This window comes from Mustela lutreola, chromosome 7 (genome assembly GCF_030435805.1).
Source record: "Mustela lutreola isolate mMusLut2 chromosome 7, mMusLut2.pri, whole genome shotgun sequence".
Classification (NCBI taxonomy): Eukaryota; Metazoa; Chordata; class Mammalia; order Carnivora; family Mustelidae; genus Mustela; species Mustela lutreola.
In genome coordinates this window covers 50,704,655-50,717,616 of record NC_081296.1, presented here as the reverse complement: position 1 = coordinate 50,717,616, position 12,962 = coordinate 50,704,655, and the positions used below count along the sequence as shown (strand labels likewise).

The following is a 12,962-nucleotide window of genomic DNA, read 5'->3' as shown; positions in this document are numbered from 1 at the left end:
CTCCCAATAACTAGTTAAACTGAAACATGTCCAAACAACTTTAATATCTGTATCTGTCAATACAACTACCATACTCATGGATATCTGATTGATATCTCAGAGAATCTCAGTAACTTCTTGCTCGACCTCTGTCACTCAATATGTCCCTGAGATACAAATCGTATTTTTTACTTCCTGGACGCTCTGTATTTGAAGAATTCCTCACCTTAAAAGTCTTGGTAAGAGACTGCCTCCCATTATGAAAGTTTACAACTCCCTTACTTCAGCCAAGACTCAGATGTACAGCCTGAATTCTGCCTATTTGAAGCTGAAGTTAGTGATACAAAGCTGGGGTAGTGCAAAATCCTTACTGGTGACAAAGATCATATGGAGTGCAGGGGCAGCAGTAACAGCAGCATTCACCCAGCATCCAACTCCAACAGTGCTGGTAATAGGAACTTTGGTGTCACACACTGGGCAGTGTGTTGTTATGGGACAATGATGTTACAGAAGCAGTGATATCCTTATGGGATAGAGTTCCACGGGATGATTGCGGTGATGGTCCTGGATGTCTGGATTCCAGACCTGATTTTCCACCTATCCAGTAATAGCTTACCAACAGACCTTCATTAAGCTCTTTTTCTGCCTACAATGGCCAGAGCCAATTTCTACAGTTTGTAACTAAACCCTAAATAACACTAATGCATCAAGTACTACTAATTCTCCTCTTAACTTTTGTGAAAATGCATTTTTTTCTTCCTTATTTCACTGCCATCTCCTCCAACCCAACTACTATGAAGTGTGAAGTCTTCTTGAAAGCAGGCATTTTCCAGTTCATCCTATATGCTGCTACTAAAGCAAGCTCTTAAGATATCAACTGTCGTGGTAGGATTCCATCCCGTGTCTGGCTTTAAAGTTCCCTGATGCTTTGGCTCTATCCATAATGCACACTATTCTGACATGTTCTATCCTAATCTCCCTCAGTCATTTAGGCAGAACAATGTCAGATTGTAAAATGGCTTTTTAGAATGTGTGGGGATGGGATGAATGGGAGCAGGAATGGGCAGGCAGAAAGAACATTACATTAAAATATATACAAATTAGGGGCACTTGGGTGGCTCAGTCAGTTAAGCATCTGACTCTTGGTTTCAGCTCAGGTCATGATCTCAGGGTCATGAAATTGAGCCCCATGTTGGGCTCTGTGCTGGGCCTAAAGCCTACTTAGGATCCTCTCTTTCCCTCCGCCCCTCCCGTCTGCGTTGGTGGTATAGTGGTGAGCATAGCTGCCTTCCCTCTGCCCCTCCCCACCCCAGCATGTGTATATGTGTGCTCTCTCTCGCTTTTTTTTAAAGATTTTATTTATTTATTTGACAGAGAGAGAGATCACATGTAGGCAGAGAGGCAGGCAGAGGGAGAGGGGGAAGCAGGCTCCCTGCTGAGCAGAAAGCCCGATGCAGGGCTTGATCCCAGGACACTGAGGCCATGCATGACCTGAGCCAAGGCAGAGGCTTAACCCACTGAGCCACCCAGGTGCCCTATGTATGCACTCTTTTTAAAAAAAAAAAAAAAAAAGACACACAAATTATAAATCAGAGCCTTACTTCAATAATGTTAAAATATGAAAAATATCTGCCCATTACAATCATAATATAGATCTTCTGAACATCAAATGGAGCACAGCTGCAATGAATTTGCATACATATTCGTTCTCAATAATCATCTGTCAATTTTTCCCTCTCCATATCAACTAAATTGGCTGCATTGCCCCACAATTTGATGACTACAAATTAATTTTATTATCCAAAACAGATTTATCTAACAGTATAAGACAAGTGTCAATTCACAAAGACTAATGATATTCATGCTGATCTACATCTAAAACTGTGTTTCATATCCAGATGTCAATGTTAGAGCTCAAATCCACAAAGACTTAATATGTAGAGAGCTAAATTTATCCTCCTCTTAGGTAAATAGAAATAAAAGAATTGCAACAACTATTAAGATTGTCAGCTAGACAGTTAAACCCAGGTTTTAGAAGAAGAGTGTTTTAAAATGCTATGCCTATTAACTCACAGAATGCAATGGAAATCACCAGTAAGAGTCACTTGTTTTGTAGCTCAAAGCCAGAAAGGATATATTCTTAGAACTCACACATTGTTATCCCCTTGGCTCCTGGTGTGGTATGTTCGCCTTCCTGCTGTTTTCCCATTCCTTAACTCCACAGCGGGCAGTTCTTTGAAATAACAGCAAAACTGCTCAATGTTACTATTTTAAAAGGAAGGGAAGAAAATTATTAAGAAAAAAAAAGAGAAGAAGAAAAAAAAAAGACTTTACTAGGACTGTAAAGAAACTTCTATAAAACCGACATGTGAATTTTTTTAGATATTTCAATTTCTCAAGAAATTGCTTTGAGTTTCCTCATTTACTCTAAGAAAATAGTATTAACAGATGACTTTGTAGAAATAATCAAAGAGCTTAAAGCAAAATTTTTTCAAAAAATCCTGAATTCTTTGGACACCCAACTGGCTCCATTGGAAAAGCATATGACTCTTAATCTGAAGGTTGTGAGTTCAAGCCCCACACTGGGTGTAGAGATAACTTAAATAAATAAATAATGCCTGTTTCCAGGTATTCAATAATTTCCTCAAATAAAAATAAACCATGAAACCAACCATATTGTTTAGATACAAAGTACAGAGTGATAAGGGAATTCAGTAGTGACTTGAATTTCTTATTTGAACAAGACTAGATAAATCAAGAGATAGTACCTTCAAGGAGGGATCAAGTATGACTTCTGCTCCTTATTTGCAAGGTGGCCTTGGGAAGAGAATTTATTCTGGCCTTTGATGCCACATTAAAATCTACAAGTACATGACTTTCAAAATAATTTCTTCTATATAACTGAGGTCAGCCTTGTTGGGGTATTTTAGTTTTACTACTTCTATTACATTTTAAAGATCTTCTAAACATCTGATCTTATGATCATATTTAAGACTTAACTAATGATCAGATTAAATTCTTTGAACCCCTGCAGTCCAGGGGTCTGTATACTATAGCCCACAGGCCATATCTGGTCCTGGGCCACTGAGCTCTTACATTTTTAGAGTTCTTTAAAAAGGTAGGGGAGGAGGAAAAGATAGGAGACAGACTGTGAGTGGCCAAATACCTACCTTTAGTGGTAAGTATTTAGCCACTCTTTAAGTCTCTTTAGTGGAGACTAAAATACTTACTGTCTTGGCCCGTTTAATGAAAAAGTTTGCTGATCTCTGCTCTTTTATTCAAGAAGCAACAGGAGGATAAACAGTAACAACTAACAATTATTTACTGCTGGGCACAGTTCTAAACCCTTTATAAATTATTTAATCTTCCTGAGGCAGAACTACTATTCCCAATTTTACCAATAAGGAAACTAAGGCACAGGAAACTGACTGGAGTTAGTGGCAGAGACAGAATGTGAACCCAGAGCCTTTTCTCCTAACCATTTCACTAGAAGCTAACACCAGCATCTTAAGCTCTGGTGTTAACAGTACCTGAGTGACTGAAGGATGGCGTTCATGAAACATGTGTTCCCCAGATTCCGGAGTCCTGTGGCACAGATGGCAGCAGTGCTTCCCTGCAAAATGGGACAAGAAAAGGCCATCAGTAATACCAAGAGAAGGGTGTTTCAGACATCAAAGCTTAGACCTATATTTGAAACTCTAGCATCAAGCCAATTTGGAATTGGTCCTTTTTTGTCCAATTAATATTTCAAACCCTCATTCTACTTTCTATATAAGTGTCCAGATATTTTTAGAAGCCTGTTTCTGATCCTGGGATTGTCCTACATGGAGTACCTCATGGAAGCTTATGAGGAAATCAGCATTAATGAAATCCTTGGAGTACACAATTCGAAAACCAGGAAGAACCTTTAAAGAGATGAAGTTTAAGACAATGTTTTCATGAGATTTTATTAAAAATACTACAAATTAAAAAAAAATACTACAAATTGATTATGGACATTGGGGATGGTATGTGCTATGGTGAGTGCTGTCAAGTGTGTAAGCCTGATGATTCACAGGCCTATACCCCTGGGGCAAATAATACATTATATGTTAATTTTTTAAAAAGAGAGAGAAAAATACTACAAATTGAAAAAATATAAATATATATACCTGAAATATTCATCCCCAAACCTTTAACTCTATGCCATGCATAGATGACCAATACATGCATTCTTAGCAATGGGATATCAACTTTTTAAAACTACCTGAATTTCCTTTAAAGACCAAGACTTGATTTTTTTAAATTAGCTCTACAAATGCACCTTAACATCTGAATACTACCCCTGTGAAGCAGATCTACCAATCTAACCCGAAGCATCTCTGCCCATAACTCAGATGGCCAGGGTACTTTAGTTCTTTCTTTCACAAAATCCTAACACTTTAATTAAGTGCATGTCTAAACCTAACTAGCATGACAGCAGAAAGGCAGATGCAGGGCAAAATTACTGATGTATTTAAAAGTATTTAGTGATCTCTAAATTTTATTAATTTATTAACAGGTCATACATTGGTAACAGATAGTTACCCGAATGAGGAAGCATATTCTTCCATGGTGAAATTGTATTAATGAAGTCCTAAGAAATAAAATTTATAAAACCTCAGACCCATAGAGTTTGCACTTAGAACCTTTAACAGAAGAAAGCAAAGATCTTTGGGGTCCTTAGAAACAGAGTAATAAGATACATGACTAGGCTTTAAGAACGAACACTTGCTAAGGCTGAGGGGCACAGGAGTAATCCTAATGGAAGGAAGGCACTGACAGGTGGACTCACTGGGATATTCAGTCACATCAAGAGTCATTAATACAGTGGCAAACATTTTGTAAAATATCCCAAATCCAAGGCATACATTTATGAAAGTGTATAAGGAGCAACATTAATGTTAGAGTTGGATCGCAACCAATATTTACATTTGTATATATTTAATTACTTACATTTACTTTTAATAACTTGCTGTTTAGTGATGAGTTTTCCAAAAGTTTTCTTTTCCTATGCCTGTCAGCTGTAAAAGCTGAGCTATTAAAACACAAACAGATAGTCAAAAAGATATTAACACAAACATATTAGAAAGCAGGTTAAAAATTAAACATCACTGTTCTAAGTGTCTGCGGTATAGAGCCCTGCCTGGCGCCTAGGAAGGCCAGGAAGTGACCTGTTAGGCCCACTGTGGCCCACAAGTATTTGAAGTAAGAAGTTCTACTTTCCTTGGCAATCCCTACTACTCCTCTAGCAAGGTGGGCTGCAAGCATCTACCACTAGGCACTTCCCTAAAAGCTGGCCAGGTAGGTGTAGTCTGTGAGACAATCCCTCTCTACTAGCACTACCTGCCTAATCGACTGTGAGGCTTCAAAAATGAGAAGCCCCATTCCTCACATCAAAAGGAAAACCCTTGTCTGATACGTATTCTGAGATTTAACATTAAGTCTCAAGTACCAAGCTTCTTTTTTCTTAATTTTGATACAGATATCCTGTTTTGCTCATTTGTCATAACAGATTATGATATAATCTGAATTTCTGGAAAATCATTATAGGCACACAGATACATATAAATTAATTTGATTCAGCTATGCTACAAGGGATATTCTGAAAAAATTCTGATTACATGGATATTCTGAATTAAAATTTTTCTCAAAATTTTTCTTGATGAAAGAGTTATATAGCTTAAATTTTATCAGAAAATAATTCTTTCAGAGGGTCATTTTAAAATAATTATGTCAGGAGACCTAATCTAAAAGAAGTAAAAATCATTTTTTACTGTTAATACTGTTAAAACTATAGTTTCCACTATAGACTAAAGCCCACACTTGAACAACACAGACTTTTAAAGTCTGCCTATTCTTTTCCATCTTCTAAAATGTATCAGGGTAGTCCAAACTAAATGCAGGATTATTTAATTTCCACATGAACTCTAGTATCTTTGGAGCATCAGATCTAGTGACAGTTCAAAACTAAAAATCTTCTTAGGCAACACCTCCGAACTGTAGGTATATCCCTCTAAGAGTATCAGTGACTGTAAGGTAAGAAGATATCAATTCCATATATCACAGTGTCAAATTACTCCTTCACAATTCTGTAAGAGGTTCAATCACAAGCACTACACACACACACACACACCAATTATTGCTAATTAGCAATAAGCCTAACAGTTAACTTTTAGTTTTAACCTACATAAACAAAGCATTCAGCTTTGTAAAATACAAGTTATTAAATTTTACCCTCAGCAATTCTCAAAATGGCAGAATTCACCAGATCCACAGTGTCTAATATGGTAGCTACTTACTTATATAAACTTAAATTACCCCAACTTACATAAAATTAAAAATTCAGTTTCTCGGTTATGCTAGCCACTTTTCAAGTGCTCCGCATAAGACTAGGGGCTACCATATAGGACAGTGCAGAGTATACAACACTTTCTTCACTTCAAAAAGTTCTTTCGTACAGTGCACTTCTACAGGATATGCAGAATAGTCTAAAGATATATAAAACACAAACACATTCACAGTTTTGAAACTGTGGTTTCCACTACAGACTAAAGGCCACATGTGAAGAAAAATGAACCCAACAAATGCTTTTCAACCTAGGAGGACTGCAAGGAAGACTTTTCAGTGGGACCCAACAGAAGTGTAGACAAGGAACTCTGACATCTTTTACGTGATAAAGTGGTCAGTGGAAATAAAAGATTTGATAACTGCATAAATGCATGCTCATTCTTGAATGTCCTCTTTTCCCTTTGATTTAGTTCTGATACATTTATTTGGGACTGACATGGTAGTGTCTCTAATCCTAGGTAGGGCTTCTGCTGCTCTATTTCAGATTACAAGGAAAGAAGCACTTTGAAAAAGAGAGGAGCCAAAATATAACAAGCCAAAAAGTACTTTAATTCGAAGTGTTTTAACAAGTTTAGATTTTAAAGAAATCCATCCTTCTTTCCTTATCAGGTTTATAATCTATTTAGTCAACAAGACATGCATAAAGACTTTGGTTAATGAAAACGATATACTGTTTTATTCAAAGCACTTAGGCTGTTTCCTCTCAATATAGGATTTAAAAACATTCTGTTGCTTTAAAGTTTGCTAAGGGACTCCTACTTTTGGTATGCTCTCACAATAGTTTTTAACGTCAACTGTCAAAATAAATTAGATGGCACCTGACAATCAGGCATGATTTACACAAATTTCACTGGAGTCAGCAGTCATTCCAGGGTCATGCCTCTATCCACTGCAGCTTCAAAGGCATCACTATTTGGATTTCTGTTTTACTGCTTCAGCTCTGGGTTTAGTGAGTTTTATCTGAATAACCTATCTGGCTATAGCAAAAAAATTCTATTCATATAAGTACATTAATTTCTTCATGATACAAGGCATTTTACAATCTATTGTAATTTCAAGTCACACATAGAACCCCTAACAAAAGAGGAAAAGAAGAAACTAGAATGCTGTGCTATTCTATAGATGCAAAGTGGACAAAAAAATAAAACCTAATTTCCCTTAAAAATAATGCATAAATTTTAGTGCTTCTGAGAAAATGTCATAAAACAGGCCTGACGAGGATTTTCTAGTATCAGAAGTAATCCATAATAATTTTCTTTCATTTCATTCCCTTTCCTTACACCTCCAAAATTTCCCTGGCAAATCAACTGACCAGAGCTTATAAACTGGTAGGCAGTAACAAAAAAAAAAATTTAAAAAAAAAAAAAAAAAAAAAAAGGCTCTTGGATTCTTGGCTATGATTTATGATAAATATTAAATGAAATAAATGTTAAGCTATGACCATTAACTATGGGCAAAGTTTCAGATATCCAAAGTTTACTTTATTAATATTTCAATCACACTAAAAACATGACGAAGTTATGGAACTCATTAACAAAACTCCCACCCAAGAATGTGCAAAGATCCCTCAACCCTATTCTATACCCTTCCTTTCCCAAGGCCTATTACTTACTTTTCCAAGTTCTGTAAGTGTTCTCTGACTTTCTGTACCAGTCCCAGCTTGGTGTCATTAACCACAAAATCATCACAGCGATAACTGCAAGAAAAATATTAATCAATGTGTGCAAAGAGCTTGAGGAAACCACAATAATGAAATCACTAAAAGGCCAGGCTACTGCCAAGATGATCACATGGCTTTGCGGCAGTTACTGTCGGTGGTAAATTTAAAGAGGACTTGGAATCCACAATGGAATGTTTCTTAAGAGCCTTTTTACTCAAAAGCTCTTCAATTCCTCCTTCAAAAACAAAATAAGCTGCTACATGTGTTACATTCTTTATAGTGGTGCATAATACATGGAAAATAAAAAGCACCAAGTCGATTCACATAGCCTTAAGCCTAAAGCTTTCAGGTCATAGTCCCAGCTCAAAATAATAGGGAATTTGGGGGGAGAAGAGATTTAAATGAAGAGCAGGGAAAAGGTAATCAACCAATAGGGACAGTTAAATTTAAGGGAGAAAAAAAACCCTAAAAATAAAGCAATACATTTAAAGCAATTTAATTAAAATAAATTGAATTCAGACAGTTGAGAATAATCTTCATTCTGAGGTGTTAGAAAATGAAAGTATAAAATAGTGGCTACATCTTTTAGGAATCTGATAACTGCTCTGAAGAAAGATATTTAAGGTGTTCTTTAAAACTGATATTGTGTGTGGTTTTTTTAGCAAGTCAATAAGCAAATATAGGGACTCACGGGTAATAAACTTCACCTACATTAGCATTCAATTTTTTTCCTGGAATGAGGCCAATTTTAACAAAAACAACTTACAAACTAGTACCAATATATTATTTTGAATAGCAGCTTTGTATAAAACTACTTATTATAACTACCTAAGAATAATGACAGTAATGCTGCCATTCTGAGTAAATAAAACTTTGAATGCATAGCAATTAGTAAAAATTAGGTCATCTCTAGCAGAATCCAAAAACATTTCTTACATATCTGAAATCAGTCTATTAAAACATGAGAAGAAAATGGAGGAAAGTAACAGGGAGGAAAAAAAGTTACATGGAAAAGCATGCCTCCTAAAATCTTTTGTTTACAGAAGTTAAAATTTCGAGTGAATACTTTTGAAACTTTACCTAAAACCGTAATATATATGTAATTACTTAACACCCCTCGCCCATTAACTGAGTACCTACATTGTCAATCAAGTGTCTCTAAGGTATTCTCCAAGTTTCCTGACATTTTCACAAATAGTAGAAGCTATCTTTTACATCCTGGACTATTTCCCTATGATCAAAGTACCTGCAATGGCAGGAGAGTAATTATCAGTTTTATAAAATGTAAAATATTAAATTAGTGAAAAGATTTAATTCCTTGTTTCTTTTCAGCATAATGTTAAGAGAGTAAGGTCTACGCTGTAAATTTAAATTTAAGGCACTGGGTTCCTCCAAGAAGCTTAAAGCATTCACTGAGAGTAAAATTATGCTGCTATTCTTCCTCCTTTTCATTTTATGTTTGCATAAATTTATGCACGTATTACAGATAAAACAAGACTCAGTATTCAAAACAAGAACCAGGCTAAATGCTAGTGTTCATCTGGGAAATTTAGATAACCTTTCATATATTTACAATTGAAAAGTGAACTCCTGAACCTCCACAAAAAAAGCTGTTACTTTGTTTAAACAAACTGTTTCCAATTAAATTAAGTAACTTTTTTTTTTCTTATTAAAGTAATTCTTTTTGGAGCACCTGGGTGGCTCAGTTGGTTAAGCGTCTGACTCCTGATTTTGGCTTAAGTCACAATCTGAGCGTTGTGGGATTAAGCCCCTCCTCCGGCTACTCACTGGGCGTGGAGCCTGCTTGAGATTCTCTCCCTCTCCCTCTGCCCTGCCCTGTTGCTCTTTCTTAAAAAAAAAAAAAAAAATTAAAAATAAATAAGTAATTCTTTTTGGTGTGATATGGATTTAGACAAGGATATAAAACATTTGTTAAAGTAACATTTTTCATATATTGAATATAGATTTATTTATGGTTTTGCTCCATTCTAAACTAATCTGGATTAACTGGATCTAGCTGCTTCATCTCTCTGAACTTACATTATTAAAGTAAATAAGCTGCTCTAGACTCTAGAGCTGTGCTAATGTAGCTGATGCCACTTAAGAAAATTGAATTTTAACTTTAAAAAAAAATTCTGATACAAAATGTCACTTAACAACTAAAACAATAAAAAATATTTTTCCACTAAACACAATTTTATGGTTTTGACGAAGCTATATTTCGCTTTCATTATTATATCACCTAAGATGTACTGCGGTGTACATGATGGATCCACGTGTTACTTCTAGTATTACATAAGCATAAGCGTATCACCAATCTAGTTTGTGTCAACAGATGGGTTATTTTCCTATGCAACAATGCAGCACTACAATGTGTTTACTTGAATATTTTTTTTTCAAAGATTTTATTTATTTATTTGACAGACAGAGATCACAAGCAGGCGAGAGGCAGGCAGAGAGAGAAGAAGGGAAGCAAGCTCCCTGCTGAGCAGAGAGCCCAATGCGGGACTCAACCCCAGGACCCTAAGATCATGACCTGAGCTGAAGGCAGCGGCTTAACCCACTGAGCCACCCAGGCACCCCTGTTTACTTGAATATTTTATGCAGACAGCAGAGTTACAGTGATAACTATGTAAATAGTAACTGGTAGTTAAGCTGAAATGCTTATTTTAATTGTAACACAAATTATTTTTCTAACTCAAAAATTATGAAAAAATTTTAACTTTCAAATGAAGGCACACTAATGAGGCAGTACCAAGTGGAGAAGGTTTATCACAAATTTTACAAAGGATGGCAATATGATTTTCTGTAGCAGAGAAAAATGAGTAAGTTGTATAAAAGAAGTTCTAAGATAATATTGAGTCATCTTCAGCAAATGCATATTCATTTAATAAGAAGTTGCTTTTCAAGAGTAAAAAAAATAAAGCAGCTAATGATATTTGAATAAACATTAAACAAAAAAAAATTGTTTCCATGATTATTAAAGGATCTGAGCTTATAATTCTGGCAAACTATAAAATGCCTGGGATTCTTGCTCAAGAAAAAGAACCATTTTTAGATGGAAAGATAAAAAATGTAATTATCATTTCAGTTAAGGGAATTAGGTTTTAAAATTTGAGGAAAAGATTAAAAAAGATATTTCACAAAACATGAACAATCTTAAATTGACCCACCAAGTGCGTGTCAGTGAATAAAAGACTTTTCTAATAATATTAAAGATCAATTCAACATCTGAAAAATTGCAAGTACTTTTATTTTTAGCTATAAATGAGCTTCACAAGAGATACTGACCAATTAACATTCTAGATATGTTGTGTCTCAAATTCTAAATTTACAAAGAAATGTCTACATCTAATCAATCTCAAGTTGTAGATACTATAGGTTTTAATCTTTTACATGTCACTTTCAGCTAGATAGGAAAAAGTTTTTATCAAGACAGACAACAGGGGAGCCTGGGTGGATCAGTTGGTTGAGGATCTGTCCTCAGTTAAGCGTCTGCCTTTGGCTCAGGTCATGATCCCAGGGTCTTGGGATTGAGCCTCATATCAAGCTCCCTGCTCAGTGGGGACCTGCTTCTCCCTCTCCCCTGCTTGTGCAGGTACATGCACTCACTCTCTCCATCTCTCTCTCTCTAAAATAAAGCTTAAAAAAAAAAAGACAATGGGCCAGCTATGTGAGATCTAAAATCCAGATTTACTAGGCTTCCCTTATTATTATATTTATTTCACTGTGTGACACATATTGAAAATATTTGTGTTCTGAAATAGACTGTATCATGGATGCAGTTATTAAAATTGTTCAGTATATATGTGTGTATATATATATATGTATATATGTATAATTGCTATGAATCATTACCAGCTTATGAAACTTAAAAAATAGAAGATAAAAAAAATTTTTTTAAAAGATAATGAATTTGATGACCATAATAATTCATGATAATGAATTAAACCATCTTTAATATTGTTAGAAAAGTTCTTTGCCAACGTTCACTGCTTGAGTTTGAGTCATGAAAGAGTTTTACAAAGATTTACTGTACTATTAACTCTAATGCAAGATTTTTTTAAAAAGATTTATTTGAGAGAAAGAGAGAGAATGCACGTGCCAGAGTGCAAGAGGAGAGGAAGAAAGAAAATCCTTGAGCAGAATCCCCCGAGCGTTGAGCCTGACATGGGGCTGGATCCCAGGATCCTGAGATCATGACCTGAGCCAAAATCATGAGCCAAAATTAAGAGTCAGCTGCTCAACCAACTGAGCCACCAAGGCACCCCTCTTTTTTCCTTTCCTTTTTTTTTCCCCAATATTTTATTTTTAAGTAATCTCTACATCCAACGTGGGCCTCAAACTCACGACCCCAAGATCAAGAGTTGCACACTCCACCGAATGAGCCAGCTAGGCACCTCTGTCCCTCTAATTCAAGATTTTCTTGAAATGAAAGAACACCTGCCAATATTCAACAAATAGAAAACATCCGAGTATGAATTACATTTTTTTCTCCTATATCACAAGGCACATGAATGAGCTCAATTTAAAGCTCCAAGGAAAGGAAACATTTATTTGTAACCTGGCTAGACAGGTACAAGAATGTATGTTAAAATTAAAACTTTTAATAATATAAATCAATACTGATTTTACACATTTTTCAACATGAATAAATATGCAGACAATTTTAATTGTAATAGCATTATGTAAATAGCCTGTAAGGTCTGTGAGGAAACTGAAGACCATGTTGTTGATACAGATACAGAGTAGATTTTCAGTGTACATAGTGCCCCTCTGAATTAAATGTTAATAATATTGAGTTGTTACAAGAGTTAGTAGACTTACTTAAACGTAATTTTGAAACTGATACCGCTTTTGCTTCAGAGTCAAATCAGTTGTTCTAAAAAAGATTAGTCAGTTTTGTCAATACAGATGCAAATATTAAAGAAAAATGTATTTTTGGTACTTCATT

At 35.4% G+C, this 12,962-nt stretch overlaps 1 protein-coding gene across 7 annotated transcripts in view; it reads right to left on the bottom strand.

The window, feature by feature from the left end:
- The window catches only part of USP3 (ubiquitin specific peptidase 3), a 107,507-nt gene that overhangs the window by 47,528 nt on the left and 47,017 nt on the right, over positions 1-12,962 (bottom strand). For all 7 annotated transcript variants that reach the window (XM_059180739.1, XM_059180738.1, XM_059180737.1 and 4 more), the window contains 4 exons: positions 7,961-8,044; positions 4,954-5,035; positions 3,510-3,592; positions 2,131-2,244 (listed from right to left, as the gene is read on the bottom strand). In XM_059180739.1, coding sequence (XP_059036722.1) covers positions 2,131-2,244; positions 3,510-3,592; positions 4,954-5,035; positions 7,961-8,044 — 363 coding nt within the window. The remainder of the gene's footprint in view (positions 1-2,130; positions 2,245-3,509; positions 3,593-4,953; positions 5,036-7,960; positions 8,045-12,962) is intronic.